Here is a 20,202-nt window from a genome sequence, read left to right on the forward strand (position 1 = left end):
GAAGCATGAGTGTGGCTTCTGGACACTGGCAATGTTCTATTTCTTGATCTTGGCAATGGTTAACTTGATTTACCATGTGATAGTTTACTGAGCTGTACATCTATATTTTATGTATTTTTCAGTATGTATTTTACTCAATTAAAACAAAATTTTAAAAATTTACCTGTTTTTTCTGTGTTCTGTTCCTGTTTTCCAGCCAATCATCCATTTGTTCCTCAATTTCTTCTATAGAAGTTCCATGATCATAAGATTGAATATATGTACTTTCTAAAGGCGTATATACAGGAAATTCAGGTTTTGTTTTTTTTACTTTAACTTTCTTCTGCTCTAAAAAAAAAATGTTTAAAAGAACCAATCAATAACATAATAGCTTCTAACATTTTATTCATAGACCATTCTTGAAAGAACACATAAATATATATTGTTCTTTCATCAAAATAGAATTGCTCTGCTATAAACAGTTAGCTGTAAGTTTTACTGTGCCCTATCCACTGCATTGTTTTAAAATAAAACTCACAGGTGCTAATGATAGATGATTATAACCATCACATCAATTTGTATGTATCTTTAGTGTTCAAAGTACTGCTCATGAAACATTTCATTATGGCATAGTGAAAAGAGCCTGGTCATTAGTGTTTTAATCCTACCTTTACTATCTAATAGTTGCACAATACTGGGCAAGTAACTTAACCCTTAGAACAAGTGTCCATTTTCTCTTCTGTAAAAGGGAGCTATATCTAACCTCATAAAGTTGATGTGAGGAGAATTATATATCCCCTAACATACTACTTGGCAGAAAATTAGCTCTTAATGGTATACGTTTATCTTTTCAATATTTTACAAATGCAAAATATAATCTGGCAACATCAAGGGTAGTTATCAATAGATACTTATCAATTTATCAATTGGCCTCTCCATTAAATCCCTTTCTGATTAGAGAGTTAACACTGAGAAGCAACTTCACTCTTGATTACTACTGTCAAACTCATCCATCCTTATAATCATATCTTCTCCATCCTTTGTGTGTGTATTTGCTATAATGCTAACGTAATAAAATTAATATGATATTGGCATATGAAGAGACAAATTCCTAGAATACAACAGAGAATTCATAAATATTTCAGTTCAGTGGGAAAAGGATTTATTAAATGATGCTGTCACAAATGAATACCTATTTGAAAGAAAATTGGACACAACCTTACAATATATACCAAAATAAATCCCAGTTGGATAAGAGACTTGACTTTAGAAACCAAAACAATAAAAATCTTGCAGAAAGAAATCTAAAATACTACCTGTACTATTTAAAGGAAGACAAAATCTTAACTAAGACTGAAAACTCAAATGCTATTAAAAAAAGATAAAAGACAGAATAAACAAATCAAGAGAGAAATAACAGATTTGGAAAGATCATCTACAATTCAGAGTACAAACAGAAGACTGATATATATAGAATACATAAAGAGATCTTATAAACTGTCAAGATAGGCAGCCCAATAGAGAAAAATGGCCCAAAATAATGTGCATTAAGAATACAGGGGGCTTCCCTGGTGGCGCAGTGGTTGAGAATCCGCCTGCCGATGCAGGGGACACGGGTTCGTGCCCCAGTCCGGGAAGATCCCACATGCCGCGGAGCGGCTGGGCCCGTGAGCCGTGGCCGCTGAGCCTGTGCGTCCGGAGCCTGTGCTCCGCAACGGGAGAGGCCACAACAGTGAGAGGCCCGCGTATCGCCAAAAAAAAAAAAAAAAAAGAATACAGTGTTATGGGAACAGTTCTACTTAACAAGGCTGCTACCTTACTAGAAATTACATGGTATCTAATACCATATTTTATCCTATACTGCTTCAGTACCTTTATACATCCAGGCTTTTGAAATGGTGACTTAAAAAAAACCCCAAACACCCTAATACCAAAATAGGAAATTAGTAAATTAAATGATATATGAGTCTAATTTAAAAGTATAAAAACATAGTGTCACCAGAGTACAATATGAGCCCAAACAGGAGGCCAGATTTTCTTGCTTTTCAAAATTTTTTTTCAGAAAAGAGGAAGAAACCATATAAATGACTCCTTATGGGGACTTTCCTGGTGACACAATGGTTAAGAATCAGCCTGCCAATGCAGGGGACATGGGTTCGAGCCCTGGTCCGGGAAGATCCCACATGCCGCGGAGCAACTAAGCCCATGCACCACAACTACTGAAGCCCGTGCGCCTAGAGCCTGTGCTCCATAACAAGAGAAGCCACCACAATGGGAAGCCTGCGCCACAATGAAGAACAGCTCTGCTTGCCGCAACTAGAGAAAGCCCACACGCAGCAATGAAGACCCAATGCAGCCAAGTTAAAAAAAAAACCAAAAAACTCCTTATGAAGTTGGTCATGTTACTCAATTTTTCACAATTTCTTTATTTTGAGCAACAAATTATTGCTAAGGGAAAATACACATAAACTAGAATGTATCTCATCGCTACTAATTTTGGTTGCTTATACAGAGAATCAGTTATAAAAAGGAAGCAAATAAATTTGGTTTATTTCTGGGGTATTGATCACAATTGCAAGTATTTGAATCTTTTAAAATATGCATTTTTAAAAATCACTTAAAAAAAATACAAAACTTCCACTCCTGGAAAAATGAAGAAGTACTTTTTCATAGTCCTCCCACTAAGAAAAACTAAAAATTCTAAATGTTATATATGAAACAAACAGAAGAATAATCTGAATGTTGGAGAGAAGACAGACCAACTCGGAATGGCAGGACCCAATGAGCACCAAGGTGGTAACTTCCCTGGGTTTCTTACAACCTCATATATCCCAGACTTGGTCCCAGAGAAGCTTGCAACCCCCAAACACTGAAAGGCACAGAAATAATAATGGTAACATTAAAAAATTTAAAAAGCTTTCTCTTTCCAGCCAAAAGGACCAGAAAAGCAGCAGCATATCAAGATCAACTTTTAGATAATAACCGATCTACTTCAGGCAAACAACATAGAAAAAACTGTGGCCACACCCCATGCCCATGGCAGCAAAGGCTAGTGGGAAGCCTAGACTTCTGCCATAGTGAGGCTGTAATGAGGCACCCCAATCTCAGGGTGATGTGGGAGAAGGCTGTGTAAGAAGCCAAGCTTTCATGTCTGCTGAGAGGTGATGGGGATCCCCCTTCCCATGTGGAAACAGCAGAGACTAAGTTGGTAGTCTGGGCTTCCAAATCTACCCAGGGATAATGAGGTGTCCCTCCTCCTCCCGGCCAGGGTGGTTTCAGAGGAAGCATAGAGGGCAATCAGGGCTTTCACAACTGTCCAGCTGTGGCACCCCCCCACACACACACACAATGTCAGGGGAGGCCAGGTGGCAAGCAGTAAGTAGACATTCTTGCTTATCCCAGCCAGGCTGGGGTAAGTGGAGACCTACTGGCAAGCAGGAGCACCCACACCCACCCAACCCTGAAAGGATTCACAACCAGCCTCCCCATCAGCTGTAATACATGTCATGAAGGGAACCTGGAATTCCACTCCTACCTGACGATAACAGGGCAGCAACCCTCCCCTTTCCACTGCTAGGCTTTGTTAGAGAACACCAGGTAAAATAGAGGATTTAAATAAGATCCAGAGTCTTATAATACCTGAAATGTCCAACTTTTAATATAAAAAAAAGTCACTCATCATACCAAGAACCAAGAATATCTCTATTTGAATGAAAAAGATAATCAATAGATGCCAACAGACGAAAGAGATATCCAAATTATCTGACTAGGATTTTAACGCAGCCATATAAAAATGGTTTGACAAGCAATAATACACATTCTTAAAACAGAGGAAGAAATAAAAAGTCAACAGCGAAGAAACAGAAGATATACAGAAGAACCAAATAGAAATACCAGAACTGAAAAGTATGCTAACTGAATTTGGCACATTTTTCAAGGGCAAAATGCAAACAACTGTCAACTCAAAATTCCATATTCAGTGAAAATATCGTTCAGGAATAAAGGGGAAACCAAGACCTCTGCAGACGAAGGAAAACTAAGAGAATCTGTTACCAGCAGACCTATCTGATAATAATGGCCAGTTATCTGACCAGAAAGGAAATCATAAAAGAAAAAAAATCTTAAAATAGCTGGAAGGAGAAAGAACAAGAGTAAGAGTAAAAATATGGGTAAACAATAGATTCTCTGCCTCCTCTTGAGCTTTCTATGTTATATCTGACAGCTGAATGGAAATTATAGCATTCAATGTATGTAGAGAAAATATTTAAGACAGTTATAAGTGGGAGACATAAATGGATGTAAAGTGAGGTAATGTTTCTATATATCACTTGAAATGGTAAATTGTTTACACCAGTAGATTGTAATAAGTTATGTATATATAACATAATACCTAGAGCACCCACTAAAAATGCTATACAAAATGATATACTAAAAAACCACTATAGATAAATTCAAATGGAATTCTAAAAAAAAAAAAAAAAAACATTCGAGTAACCTACACAAGAAAGCAGAAAGAAGAAAACAGAACAAATAGAAAACAAAAAATAAAATGGCACACTTAAACCCTAGTATATCAATAACTACATTACAGGCAAATGGTCTAAATACACCAATTAAAAGATAAAGATTGGTACAGTGGATGAAAAACCACGACCTATGTATATGCTATCTACAAGAAACTTATTACAAATTAATCAAAACATTAATCAAAAGAAAGCAGGAGTAGCTAATTAATATCAGGTAAATAGAATTCAGAGCAAAGGAAATTACCCAAAAGATGCCCAAAGCAAGCAGAAGAAAGAAAATAAAAATAAGAACAAAAATCAATGAAAATGAAAAGAAAAGCAATAGAGAAAATCAATGAAAGAAGGAATTGGATCTTTGAAAAGATCAATAAAACTGATATACATCTGGCAAAACTGACCAAAAAAGTGAGAAAACAAAAGTTAGCAGTATTTTAGCACTGAAACAGGAGAAATCACCACAGGACATGCAGACATCAAAAGGATAATAAAGTGAACAACTCTAAACACATAAATTTGACAATTTGGGTGAAGTTGACCAACTGCTTGAAAAATACAAACTACCTTAATTCAATCATTAAATAGATATATGAAATAGATATTTGAATAGTCTTGTATTTATAAAGGAAATTTAATTTATAATTTAAAAACTGCCAAAAAGAAATATCCAGGCTTAGATGGCTTCACTAGAGAAGTCTACCAAATGTTTAAAGAATTAACACCAATTCTACACAGCTTCTTTCAGAAAATAGAAGAGAGAAGTCTTCCCAATTCATTATATGAGGGTACCCTGATACTGAAATCATACAAAGACAGTACAAAAAGAGAAAACTATAGACCAGTATCTCTCATGAATATAGATGCAAAAATCCTTCATAAAATATGTGCAAAGAGAATTCAGCAATATATAAAAAGAATTATATACCATCATGGTATTTACTGTGGGAGGGTGCAAGTGTGGTTCCCTATTCAAAATTCAATCAGTGTAATCCACAACATTAACAGGCCAAAGAGGAAATATCACATGATCATATTAATTGATGAAAAAAATTTAACAAAAATTTACAAAATTCAACACCCAGTCATGATTAAAAACTCAGAAAACTAGGAATAGAGGGAAACTTCCTTAACTTCATATAGGGCATCTATAAAAAACATACAGCTAACACCCTACTTAATGGTATAACACTAAATGTTTCCCCACTAAGGTTTAGAAAAGAGGAAGGATGCCCTGTCTCCCCACTCATGTTCAACATAGTTCTGGAAGTTCTAGATAGCAAAATATGGCATGAAAAGGAAATAAAATGCATACAAATTAAAAAGGAAAAAAAATAAAATTATCCCTATTATCATATTGACATGACTATCTACATAGAAAATGCAAAGAATCTACATAAAAATTCCTAGAATAAGTAAATCCAAAAAGGTGCAGGATACAAGATCTACATATAAAATTCAACTGAATTTCTTTACTTAAAGTAAACATTTGGAGACTGAAATTAAAAACCCAATACCATTTAAGCACTCAAAATAAAAAAAGAAACAGATGTAAATCTAAGAAGATACATACATGATTTGTAAGCTAAAAACTACAAAACACTAAAGAAATTAATGAAGATATAAATAAATGAAGAGATATATTTAACATAGTAAATAGGTCAATTCTCCCCAAATTGATATACAAGTTTAACGTAATTCATATCAGAATTCCAGCAAGATTTTTTTTTTTTTGTAGATACACACAAGACTACCCTAAAATTTACATGGAAAGGCAAAGGAACTAGAATAGCTAAAACATTTTGAAAAAGAAGAAGAAAGTGGGAAGAATCACTCTACCTGATTTTGAGATTATTGTAGAGCTGCAATAATCAAGATTTTATATTTGTAAACCACATATCTAAAAGAGGAATCATATCTAGAACGTATATATGAAGGACTCTTAAAACTCAATAGAAAAAAAAAAAATCCAAGTAGAAAACAAGCCAAAGGCATGAAGAAAGATTTTACTGAAGAGGATATACATGTGGCAAATGAGCACGTGAAAAGATGTTTCAACATCCCTATCCATTAGGGAAATGCTAGTTAAGACCATGGTGAGATATCTCTACACACCTATCAGAATAGCTAAAATAAAAAATAGTGAGAATATCAAATTCTGGTGAGGCTGCAAAGAGACTAAATCTCTCATACAATGCTGGTAGGAGTATAAAATGGTACGGGAACTCTGGAAAATAATTTGGCAATTTCTTAAAACTCTAAACATAAACTTATCATATGACCCAGCAATTGCACTTTTGGGTTCACACAAAAATTTACATATGACTGTTCATAGCAACCTTATTTGTAACGGTCAAAAACCATAAATAACCAAAATGTACTACAATAGGTGAATGGTTAAACAAATGGTGGTACATCCATACTATGGAATATTATTCATTAATAAAAGGAAATGAATTACTGACACATGGAATAACTTGGATAAATCCCAAAGGTAACAGAATGAGTGAAAAAAGCCCATCTCAAAAGGTCACATACTGTACGTTTCCCGAATTCACATTCTCTAAATCATACAGTCAAAATTACAATGTTAGACAGATGAAAAATAGATTACTAATTGCCAGGTATTAGGGATAATGGGGGGATGGGAGAAGGTGATGGTTGTGATCATAAAGCAGTAGTGGATAATTGGGGTGGTGGCTACATTAATATAAGCATGTGATAAAATGGCAGAAAACTATACATACATTTTCTATCAATGTCAGTTCCTAGTTTTGATATTATACTACAGTTATATAAGATAACCAATGGGGGAAACTGAGAGAAGGGTACATGGGACCTCACTGTACTATCTTTGCAACTTCTTATGAATCTATAAGTATTTCAAAGTAAAAAGTTAAATAGAAAAGCAACAGTTTATGGGAGTTCCCTGGTGGTCTAGTGGTTAGGATTTGGCGCTTTCACTGCTGTGACCCGGGTTCAATCCCTGGTTAGGGAACTGACATCCTACAAGCTGCACGGCACAGCCAAAATTTTTAAAAAAGAAAAATTAAAACAAAAAAGGCAACAGTTCAGCAAATGGTGCTGGGAAAGCTAGATACCATGTGAAAATAAAGAAGCTGGACCTTTACCCAACACCATATATAAAAATTAACTCAAAATGGATCAATTACCTAAGTCTAAGAACTAAAACTCTAAAGGTCTTCCAAGAAAATATAGGGCAAAAGCTTCATGACACTGGATTTGGCAATGATTTCTTTGATATGACACCAAAGGCATAGGCAATGAAAGAAAAAATAGACAAATTAGACTTCATTAAAATTAAAAAATTTTGTGCATCAAAAGAGAATATCAACAGAGTAAAAAGGCAACCCATATAATAGGAGAAAATATTTGCAAATTATGTATCTGATAAGGAATAATATACAGAATATATAGAAAACTCCTAAAACTCAACAACAAACAAATAAACAATCTGATTCAAAATTGGGTACAGGACTTGAATAGTAATTTCTCCAAAGAAACATGCAATAGGATGGCTATAGGAAACACAGAGAAAATAAAAAGCATTGGCAAGGATATGGAGAAACTGGAACTCTGTGCACTGTTGGTGAGAATGTAAAATGGTACAGTGCTATGGAAAACAGTATGGAGGTTCCTAAAAAAAGTAAAAATAGAATTATCATATGATCCAGCAATTCCACTTCTGGATATATATATCCAGAAGAGCTGAAACCAGGGACTCAAAGAGGTATCTGTACAGCCAAGTTCACAGCAGTATTATGCACAACAGCTAAAAAGTGGAAGCAACCCAAGTGTTCATTGACAGATGAATGGATAAACAAAATGTGGTATATACACACAATGGAATATTATTCAGCCTTAAAAAGGAAGGAAATTCTGACATACGCCACAACATGGATGAATCTTGAGGACATTATGCAAAGTGAAAGAAGCCAATCACAAAAAGATAAATACTGTATGATTAGACCTAAATGAGATACTTAGAGTAGTCGAAATCACAGAACAGTGGTTGCCACAGGGTGGGTGGAGGTGAGAATGGGGAGTTATTATTTAACGGGTACAGTTTCAGTTTTGCAAGATGAAAAGAGCTATGGGAGATGGAGGGGGTAATGGTTGTACATTATGAATATATTTAATACCACTGAACTCTGCTGTACTTAGAAATGGTTAAGATGGTAAATTTTGTTATGTATGTTTTACCACAATGAAAATTATTGAGGGGATAAAGCAATACATTGGTTTTATTGTAACAATAATATATAAAAAAAGGAAAAAATCCTAATATTACATGAATAGGTACTTGTGACTTGGAATAAAATTTTCACTGTCAGTCTCATACATGGAATCAAAAAGATCATACCTCATTATATATGGAAATAAAGATGATTTACTCTGTGTTGATAACTCAAAAACTGGTTTTACTGATGACAAGAATCCTCTTGTCAAAAATGTTACTGAAGAGTTTAAATAAATTGCTTTAAGAAGTATGAAGTAGAAAAGAGCAATACAGTATTTCTAAGTTCATTAATTCATTCAATTAATAGTTACTGAGGAGCTACCGCATGCCTGGCATTATTCTAGGTGCTGAGGTTATGACTATAAACAAGAGAGACGAAAATACCTGACTGCATGGATCTTATAATGTGAGATATCATTTTATATACAGAGCTACATTAAATAGGTACTCATTTCCAGATTAGTAAGTAAAATTTTAGTTGAAATTTGACCAGTTAATCTATAGCCATAATTTTTTATATATTAAATTGGATAAATGCTTTTTTGAATCATTTCAGTGAGAAAACTGAGATTGCATTATATTTAAGCATCACAGCATTATGATTTGAAATATCGAGGCAATTGTAACTTATATTTGAGCTATATGATTTTTAAAATTCACATTCCATTGTTATTAGAACAAAGTATGTAGGAAATAATACTATTTTAAAGGTATTCTTTGCCTACATATAAACTCTTGGGGCTAGGGCTCCTATCAGGTTTTACTATATAACAAGTTAGGGTACAGAGTTTCTATCTGGTCATGTTTCCAAATGTACTGGAGCTAGTAATGTGTTATATGCCTTTTCATAAATTATCTCAGAGAGTAATCTCCCATCTATGAGCACCCTATAATACCAAAAGAAAAATGTTCTAACCCATTGGGATTACATCTGCCCTACCTCCTTTGTCCTCCTTCTCCATCAACCCCTGAATTAGCTTACAAATCAGCACTAGCAACTCCTTTCCTCATGAACCTAAGTTTTCTAGAAAACTAGTCTTCCATTACCTTAGGGAAGGTGAATGTTTTCCCATCCTGCCACCCTAAAGAGATATATTCTGTCTACCATGTTCTTACTGTCCCCTTGGCATCCCTATTTAGGCCATCACTGGGGCATGGAGTGGGGACCATGCAACAAGAAGAAAAATATAATGTCTGGAATGATTATCTCTGCAGACAAAAAAGAAGTACTTGACAGTAGGGTGTTGTTTTGTTTTTTTTTTTTTTTGGTACGCGGGCCTCTCACTGTTGTGGCCTCTCCCATTGCGGAGCACAGGCTCCGGACGCGCAGGCTCAGTGGCCATGGCTCACGGGCCCAGCCGCTCTGCGGCATGTGGGATCTTCCCGGATCGGGGCACGAACCCGTGTCCCCTGCATCGGCAGGCGGATTCTCAACCACTGTGCCACCAGGGAAGCCCGACAGTAGGGTTTTGATTATTTGATTTTGCTCTTGTTCTTAACTCATATAAAGTACACAGTAAAAAAGGGAAATATTGAATTTTCCTTCTACCCTTCCTCCCCTCTTTTCTCTATTCAAATTTTAACCTTTACAATCAATTTCTTCATAAAATAACTCATTTTTTTCCATTCACAATATGGGCTGTTTCATTATAGTACTTAGAACTCACATCTATTGACTTAGACTAAAACTCATACAATTAGAGAATGTATAAAAATATTATTAACACTGAAAAAGTCTTATATTTATAAATATTTAACTTGGATTTAAACCTAAAACATAAAATTGATTAAAAGTTTATCATAAAGAAAGAAATGCTCAAAAATTTCGAAGTAAATCATCACATTTTTTTCCATAAAGACTTCCCAGAAGAATGATATTTATTTTTAAGAAATTATCTTTTTCAGCTTTCCCCCCTAAAATACCATTTCAGTGAGTAACACCACCACACCCTACTCAGTGAAGTTCTAGTGTAGCCCTTAGAGGACTCTGCACAATCTCAGCAGTAAAGCAAATAGACTTGAGGGCAGATTAGCAATTAGGTCATGAAAAACAGGCAGCATAAGATAGCTATTGCTAATCTGCATGAGATGCATTTACTCAATTAAGCAGATGGAAATGTTATTAAGAACTCAGTATTCCAATGATGGTCTTTAAAATTCAGAAGGATGGGGGCAAACGAAATGCACACTGGGGATTTGGGGCCTTGATGTGTTCGTTCTAAAGTATACAATGTGGAACACACCATAATGAAGTTAACAAAATTAATTAAAAGATTCTTTGCATGTAACCATTAGAGACTACATTTTAAAATACATGACAGCTTTTGAGGTTATTAAGAGTAATGTGACTGTTCTTTAACATTCTTAATGTTGATACCATCACCTTTTCTAAATATACTACTGATACCAAAAGATGAGTGACAGAAGTCTTATTACTTAGAGCCAAGGATGAGTATTGTTTTTTGTTTTTTTTTAGTATTGCTTTTAATAAAGTTTCTGGCATTTAATTTCCTCATTTTCAGTTTCAAGAAACCATAAGCTAGTAATGAATTTTCCAACTTTTTAGAAGACTCACACACATTTTTGCTGGCATACAGAGTTTTCAGATATTTACCTATTTTAAAATTAATGTTTCTTTACTCAATATTTTTTATTAAACAATAATAGCAAATTATTATAACAAATATCATATGATACCACTTATATGTGGAATCTAAAGAAAATGATACAAATGAACTTATTTACAAAACAGAAAGAGACTCCCAGACATAGAAAAACTTACAGTTAGCAGGGAGAAAGAGAGGGAGGGATAAATTTGGTCTTTGAGATGAACAGATATACATCTCTATATATAAAATAGATAAACAAGGACCTACTGTATAGCACAAGGAACTATATTAAATACCTTACAATAACCTATAATGGAAAAGAATCTAAAAAAGAATAGATATATTTGTATATGTATAGCTGAATAACTTTGCTGTATAACCGAAACATTGTAAATCAACTCTACTTCAATTAAAAAAAAATATTTTAAAAGAGCATTATCAAATCTGCTTGAGAATTGTTATCAAATTCTTAGGCAGAACAAAAGTCTCTGAACAATCTTGGAAAAATAGTCATGAAAACATGATTATGAAAGCAATGAAATTAGTGTATTCATACTGCCTCTACAGGTAAATTTTGGTTTAGTTTGATATTTTTCTCTTTTCTTGTAAATGTGATTTGCCCCCCTCCTTTTGACTAGTCTTAAAAGGCTTAGAAAATTTTTATGTAACAGTTTTATTTAAAAATAACAATTATATAAAAATTACATTTAAAGTTTCATTTATTCATTGATGTATTCAATTTAATTAAAACTATTTCAACAATTGTTCTAACATCAACTTCTGTTTCAATCTTTGGTTTAATATAACAATAATAATCATTTGTCCACCCTTACTCTGCAAAACACACATCAGTCAACCTTAATATGTAATTCTCTAACATCCTAAACTTTCCCCTCTTAAACAGAAGTCTGCTTTAAACAATGATATAGTTTATCTGAGTATTATTTTGTTTGTAACTGTTGAAACTTTATTTTTTATTGGAGTATAGTTGATTTAAAATGTTGTGCTAGTTTCTGCTGTACAGCAAAGTGAATCAGCTATACATATACATATATCCACTCTTTTTTAGATTCTTTTCCCATATAGGTCATTACAGAGTATTGAGTAGAGTTCCCTGTGCTAAACAGTAAGTCCTTATTATCTATTTTATATAGAGCAGTGTGTATATGTCAATCCCAATCTCCCAATTTATCCCTCCCCACCCCTTTCCCTCTGGTAACCGTAAGTTTCTTTTCTTCTTCATTAATATTCACACTCATTAATATTCATGGATTACATTAATTCATATATTTAGTCATTCATCCATTTATTAAACATTTACTATGTGCCAGGACACTATATTCAATGCTGCAGACACAAAGATGAAAAAGAAAGTCCCTGTTCTAAAGCTGCCCAGACACCTGAAGCTTGTATAAGGCAAAAAATGGTCCCCTGGGCTTCCCTGGTGGCGCAGTGGTTAAGAATCTGCCTGCCAACGCAGGGAACACGGGTTCAAGCCCTGGTCAGGGAAGATCCCACATGCCGCAGGGCAGCTAAGCCCATGTGCCACAACTACTGAAGCCCGTGCACCTAGAGCCCATGCTCCACAACCAGAGAAGCCACCACAATGAGAAACCCGCGCACCACAACGAAGAGTAGCCCCAGCTCGCCGCAACCAGAGGAGAGCCTGCGCACAGCAATGAAGACCCAACACAGACAAAAATAAAAAAAAAATAAAATTAAAAAATTAAAAAAAAAAAAAAAGGTCCCCTAACCATGACCATGTTCTAATCCCCAGAACCTGGGAATATTTTACCTTACATGTCAAAAGAGACTTTGCAGATGTGATTAAGCTTGAGATTATCTTGAATTATCCAAGTTGGCCCAATCTAATCACAAGTCCTTAAAAGCAGAGAACTTTTCCCAGTTATGATCAGCCAGAGACGTGACTACAGAAGAGTCAGAGAGATGAAACATTGCTGGATCTGAAGACGGAAGAAGGGGGCCAAGACCCAAGGAGTGTGGAAGGCCTCTAGAAGCTGGAAAAGGAATGCAGCCTTGCTTGATAACCTTGATTTTAGCCCAGTGAGACTCATGTCAGACTCTGCCCCATACAACTATAAGATAATACATTTGTGTTTAAGCCACTAAATTTGTGGCCATTTGTTAGAGCAAAAAGAGAAAACTAATACTGGGATCATCTAGTCCAACATGTTTTTCTGACAGATAAGGAAAGTAAAACTCTCAAAGTCACACATTTAGGTAGTAGCAGTGTACTCTTTGGGTTTGGAGAGAACATAATTCTCCTCTATTCTCAAACCATGGTCAGTGTCAGGGTAAAGACAGAAAGCTAGACTTTCAGTATATGAAGGGAAATAGCCATCACCATTTTTCTACATAGGCTGAAAGTGTGAACTGAATGTGTGGTATACTAATACCACAGTTGCTCTTTTCCAGTTTGATTTGGCTAAATGACTTCTATGTGCTGCAGAAAAGCTTTTACTGTATACCCTTAAAAGCACACAAGTTGTTTTCTAAACTACACATGCTGTGTATTTATATACATTTATAGGCGTGAAGTGACCACGTATTATGGGTGTTTACACTGTCTTCTGCATCCAGATTGGTACCATGCACAGCATTCAGAAATGAAGTTTGAACCAAAAACATTCACATTGGAATTTTTAAAAAAACAGACTTCACCTCCATGAATTCAGTCAACAATTACCTACTGAGAACCTACTATGTGCCAGGAACTCTTTAAGGTCCTTGGATAGTCATAACAGTGAACAAAACAGATAAACTCCTTACCCTCATGAAGCTTACATTCTATTGGGGGAAACAGACAGTAAACAAAATGAATATATAAATTAAAGTTAAGTAGTGTTAAATGCTCTGGATAAAGATAAAGCAATGTAAAGGGACAGAACGTATATGTGTGGGAAAGGTGTAGATATACGAACTTAGACAAAAAGACCAAGGCTGGGAAAAAGTCTTCTTTAATAGTATGTTCAACTTCTCCTAAAATCAGCAAGAGCTGTCTTTAGTGTTCAATGTAAGACTTCAACATACTGACACTTTAGCCAAGGTTTTTCGTGTTATATAACAATAACACAAATGAAACAAACGCTTTCAAAACAAAAACAAAAATCATTGACATTTTCAGGCTTCCTGTTTACTACTGTAATACAGCAAGTTGGTGATCAACTGGATAGACCCAGCACTAAATATCAATGACAACTGCAGCACTGGAGTATTTAAGGACTTTCTAGATTTTGGATGCCTCTCAGATTAAAGGAACTATATGACCCCATGTTAATTTTATCCCTCCTGATATTGAGCTGTGGGTGGTTCAGAAATTACTATTATAGTATTTTCCACATATAGTATATTAAGGACAAGTAACTCCATTTAGAGAGTAGCAAAGAAAGCACAGAAAATTTAATTACTGCTGAATTTAAGGGAAAATCCAAATTTAAATAATCAGTTTTATATAATATAGTTAATACAGTAAGAAAATGTTTAAAACTCACTTTGAAGTGTTTCAAGTTCAGCTCTAGTCAATGCATCTTCCTTTTCCTTCAATCTTGTTTCTTTATATTTAGCATAAAACTGCCCAGCATCCTGAAAAAGGAAGTAACAAATAAATTAACATAAAAGTCAGTTTGCTTTGATGGTATTTTCCACATAACTTCAATTTAAAGCAGTATATTCAGGGACGCGGGTTCAATGCCTGGCTGGGGAACTAAGATCCCACATGCTGCGGGGCAACTAAGCCTGTGCACCACAACTACTAAGCTTGCACACCTCGACGAGAGAGCCCGCATGCCGCAAACTACGGAGTCCACGCGCCCTGGAGCCCGTGCACCACAACTAGAGAAGAGAAAATCTGCCCGCCACAAGTAGAGAGAAACCCACGCACTGCAAGGAAGCCATAATGGAAGATCCCTGTATGCTGCAACTAAGACCTGATGCAGCCAAAAAAAATAAGGTAAATAAATAAAAATAAAATAAATACTAAAAAACTATTTAAAGCACTATATTCATTTAATAAGTAGTCTTCCTCTGTGTTTATGCTTTCAAATTTTATGATGAACAGAAGAAACTGAATAAGCAGTTCTCTAGGATTTCTCTATCTTAGCGAACTAATGAAAGCCAGAAACTACATGAGTATAAATGTTTAAGTAAAGCCTTTACTCTCAGATACGAAAGGGATGTATCCTCTTCCAGTTTTCTTCCATTGTATATTTTCTCAGTATTATGCATGGACAGAGAGCAGAAAAACACATTTGCTGAACTGAATTATTTGATAGCATAGTAAATTATATTATTGTGACTAACAAAGTACTAACACTATTTTCATATTAGTCCCTTAACTCCAAAAGATTTTCAAAATTACTATATGCAAATCTGATTGTGAAACTTCTATGACCATGTAGATACAAGTTAAAGTTGTCACTCCACTGAGAGTTGAGGACTGGGGACACATACTGTACAAATACTTAGGTGTCAAGATACAGTGGCTAAAGTCTCAAGGAGTGGCATATAGGATAGGTAAGACTTTAGCAGAGTACCAAAAAAAGACCAGGCCTTTAATCACAGACATGGGGATAAACAAGTTGGTGCTCTAGGCATATTAAGATCCTGACAGTGAAAAAAGCAAAAACAGATAATCTTCCACCACCCCTTGACTCAAACTCCATCTATTCTATAGCAATACTACTTGTAGCTGCCAGGCTACACTGTGCTATGCTTTCATCTCTTTCTGTATGCTTTGCGTTCTAGCTAGAACATTTTGCTCCCCTACCATTATTCTGAAGAACTCCTACTCATCCTTGAAAACCCTATTCAAGCATCACCTCTTTTGCAAGTTTTTCTGACCTTCCCTGGAAGAGTAATTCTCTCCTGTATACTGCTTCTGTATTTAAACACATTTCTATGGTTGCTTGTATCATGCTGTATTCTCTTCTAGAAAATGAGAAATCTGAGACAGGGTTACTTGTACGCTCAGAGCACAGTATCTAGCATCAAACAGGCACTCAATAAGCATTCTTTGAACTGAGTTAGATTGAAATATATGAGAAACCTTGTAAAGAAAGAAGTAAAAGGGCTTGATGACTGACTGGTGTGGAATAAGAAAAAGATATCAAGGATAACTCTAGAGTAACATTCCCAGACTGTACGACTTCTAGAGCACATAAATCATAGGCCCGTCTGAGAGGATTTTATTTCTGCAGGAAATGAAGGAACAAAATCAATCCTTGGCTCTACCTCAATTCTGATGTAAATGCATGAACACCTAAACCCTAGAATGGCATTATCTCTTTTCAGCTATGACTGTTCAAATTTAAGCTTTCTCCTGGGGTCTATGTTTCTTGGGATTATAACAGAACTCTTTTACTTGATAATTAATTAGGGAAATGACAGTTCAAAATCACTGAATCAATATAATAAAGATATACCTCTTATTCCTTCCATTCCTACTTTTAGGTTCCTACCTTATTTCTTCTAGAAGGATTTTTACAAGCCCTGGGCCAGCTAAATAACGACATAATTTGAAGGGCACAGAGGTCATACAACTGACTTATCCTCCCATGCCCATATTTACTTTATTTTTTTAATTATTTTTTTAATTGCAGCATGTGGGATCTTTAGTTGCAGCATGCAAACTCTTAGTTGAGGCATGTGGGATCTAGTCTCCTGACCAGGGATCGAACCAGGGCCCCCTACATTGGGAGCACAGAGTCTTAGCCACTGGACCACCAAGGAAGTACCCATATTTATTTATTTTCTTTTTTTTCTTAACATTTTTATTGGAGTATAATTGCTTTACAATGGTGTGTTAGTTTCTGCTTTATAACAAAGTGAATCAGGTATACACATACATATACCCCCATCTCTCTTCCCTCTTGCATCTCCCTCCCTCCCGCCCTCCTTATCCCACCCTTGTAGCTGGTCACAAAGCACCGAGCTGATCTCCCTATGCTATGCTACTGCTTCCCACTAGCTATCTATTTTACATTTGGTAGTGCATATATGTCCCTACATACACTACCACTCTCTCACTTTGTCCCAGCCTACCTGTCCCCCTCCTTGTGTCCTCAAGTCCATTCTCTAGTAGGTCTGCATCTTTATTCGCGTCTTGCCCCTAGGTTCTTCATGACTTTTTTTTTTAAAGATTCCATATATAAGTGTTAGCATATGGTATTTGTTTTTCTCTTTCTGACTTCACTCTGTATGACAGACTCTAGGTCCATCCACCTCACTACAAATAACTCAATTTCGTTTCTTTTTATGGCTGAGTAATATTCCATTGTATATATGTGCCACATCTTCTTTATCCATTCATGTTGATGGACACTTGGATTGCTTCCATGTCCCGGCTATTGTAAATAGAGCTGCAATGAACATTGTGGTACATGACTCTTTTTGAATTATGGTTTTCTCAGGGTATATGCCCAGTAGTGGGATTGCTGGGTTGTATGGTAGTTCTATTTTTAGTTGTTTAAGGAACCTCCATACTGTTCTCCATAGTGGCTGTTATCAATTTACATTCCCACCCACAGTGCAAGAGGGTTCCCTTTTCTCCACACCCTCTCCAGCATTTACTGTTTGTAGATGTTTTGATGATGGCCATTCTGACCAGTGTAAGGTGATATCGCATCGTAGTTTTGATTTGCATTTCTCTGATGATTAATGGTGTTGAGCATCCTTTCATGTGTTTGTTGCCAGTGACGGGGGTGGGGGGTAGGGATTGGGGGTTGGGGTGTCATGTATTCAAAAGAGGTTGAGTAAGAGCAGTTGTTTGCAACCTCCCTCCCTCCATTCTTCAAGAGAAGTTAATTCATGTGAATACCATTGTTAAGTAGGGAAAATAAACACAAAGTCTCATTTTGAGTCCAGAATAAGCCTGTTTACCTACACAGGAAAGGATAAATTTCTTGTGGATAAACTTCTCATCCATCTTTGGAGACAATGCCTGGCACATAATAGATGCTTAATAAGTATTTAAGGAGTGAATGAATGCTTAATCAATCAGGACTCTGGACTGCCTAGGTTTAGCTGCATAATACTGTATTAAAACTACAGAGTTTACACTGTTCCAAACAGAGAGTTCTCATCCTCGAGGAGCTTATAATCCTTATGGATGGAACATGAGGAAAAGCTTTTACTCTACGATCAACTCTTTTAATATTTAAAATTTCTTGGAGGGCTCAAAGCTTGTCTGCAAAGACACCAAGCAGAGGACTGATTTTACATTATAGAACTATGACTTAAAGAATTTATATATTATGAGTAGTTCTTTATCTAATTGTAGAGCATGGGCTCCTGTACAAGAAGGTCTTTAAAAAGTAATATTTATTTATACTTATTTACTGAACCACTATTATATGTGTTGTACTTTGTTAGGATATATGGGGGTTATATGATAAGACAAGCAGTTGCCCTTAAAGCATATATAAAAATATCTATGGGGCTTCCCTGGTGGCGCAGTGGTTGAGAGTCCGCCTGCCGATGCAGGAGACGCGGGTTCGTGCCCTGGTCCGGGAAGATCCCACATGCCGCGGAGCAACTGGGCCCGTGAGCCATGGCCGCTGGGCCTGCGTGTCCGGAGCCTGTGCTCCGCAACGGGAGAGGCCACAACAGTGAGAGGCCCGCATACCGCAAAAAAAAAAAAAAAAAATCTATGAATATCAACCAAAATAAGGAATATAAACTACATGAGAACAGGAATTTGGGTCTTTTTTAGAAAATTTTTTGTATTTCCAGAGCCTAAAAGAATACTTAGCACATAGTAAGCACTCAGTAAATACTTGCTTTGTAAAGCAACCATACTCTGATAAAAACTAATTAAAAAAATAGAGTAAAAAATATTTGCTGAATGAATTATTGAAAGAGAGAGTGGTGCTCTCCCAACATTCTATTTGTTTCCCCACATTCCCTTATTCTCTTGAAATTAGGTGGGGTTATGGGACTAGTTCTGGATAGGCTGCGGTTAGAAATATCATGTGTCATTTCAAACCCAACCTCAAAACACTTGTGCAATCCTCCAGCTCTCTACTCTTGCCACAGGGAGCAAGGAAGCCACATGCTCCAGATGCAAACAGCTAGAAGATGGTGAAGATGTCATTATTCTGGGTCCCTAAGTGGCTAGTTAGAGCAGAATGTCCCTTTTCCCACCAACCAGTGATAGATAAGTGGCATACACTGGAAAAATAATTTTAAGTCACTGAAACTTCAGGATGATCTGTACCATAGTCTATCCTGATTAATACAAATAGTAAGTGCTATAAAGTTAGTACAGAGAATATACAATGGGAAATTTTCAGTTGGCCTGATCAAGAAAGGTTTCATAATGATGATGCCAATTTAGCTAAGCCTTGAAGATGCAGTATTCCCTAGCTACAAGATGGAAAGCATCCCTTATAAATCTTTCTTTTTAACTTTATTGACATAGTTTATCTAAGTGATAAAGGTAACATGCTGAGCTGGCACTGCTTGTCATGATTTGGTTTTCTTTTACTTCTCCATATAAACCTTAAAATATTAAACAATCCAAAAAAACCTTAGGAAAGAAAGGAATTGATTTAGAGTGGTACAAGCAGGGAAATAGTACCACCTGTCCTAATGGGAATAGGGAACATTTCTCTTGGACTGTGTGACAGCACAAATCTCTTGTTTGAAGCTTACATATAACCTTCAACACAGGAGAATATCGTTAAGTGCATTTCTGAAAATCTGCCCATAAATTCAATTGCTCTATATCAAATTTTGTTCTCCAACTGATTTATAATCTCAGAATTAGATATAATGTGTAATTACATATAATGTATAAAATTACAATGAAGAATAC

The 20,202-nt window shown here is 35.7% G+C and overlaps 1 protein-coding gene across 1 annotated transcript in view; it reads right to left on the minus strand.

Annotated features, from left to right (window-relative positions):
* The window catches only part of DNAJC1 (DnaJ heat shock protein family (Hsp40) member C1), a 194,815-nt gene that overhangs the window by 83,017 nt on the left and 91,596 nt on the right, over nt 1–20,202 (minus strand). Inside the window, exons 7-8 of the mRNA XM_059057860.2 lie at nt 14,882–14,972; nt 164–327 (exon numbers count right to left, since the gene is read on the minus strand). Of these exons, the coding sequence (XP_058913843.1) occupies nt 164–327; nt 14,882–14,972 (255 nt within the window). The remainder of the gene's footprint in view (nt 1–163; nt 328–14,881; nt 14,973–20,202) is intronic.

This window comes from Kogia breviceps, chromosome 3 (assembly GCF_026419965.1).
Source record: "Kogia breviceps isolate mKogBre1 chromosome 3, mKogBre1 haplotype 1, whole genome shotgun sequence".
In the NCBI taxonomy this organism is placed as follows: domain Eukaryota; kingdom Metazoa; phylum Chordata; class Mammalia; order Artiodactyla; family Physeteridae; genus Kogia; species Kogia breviceps.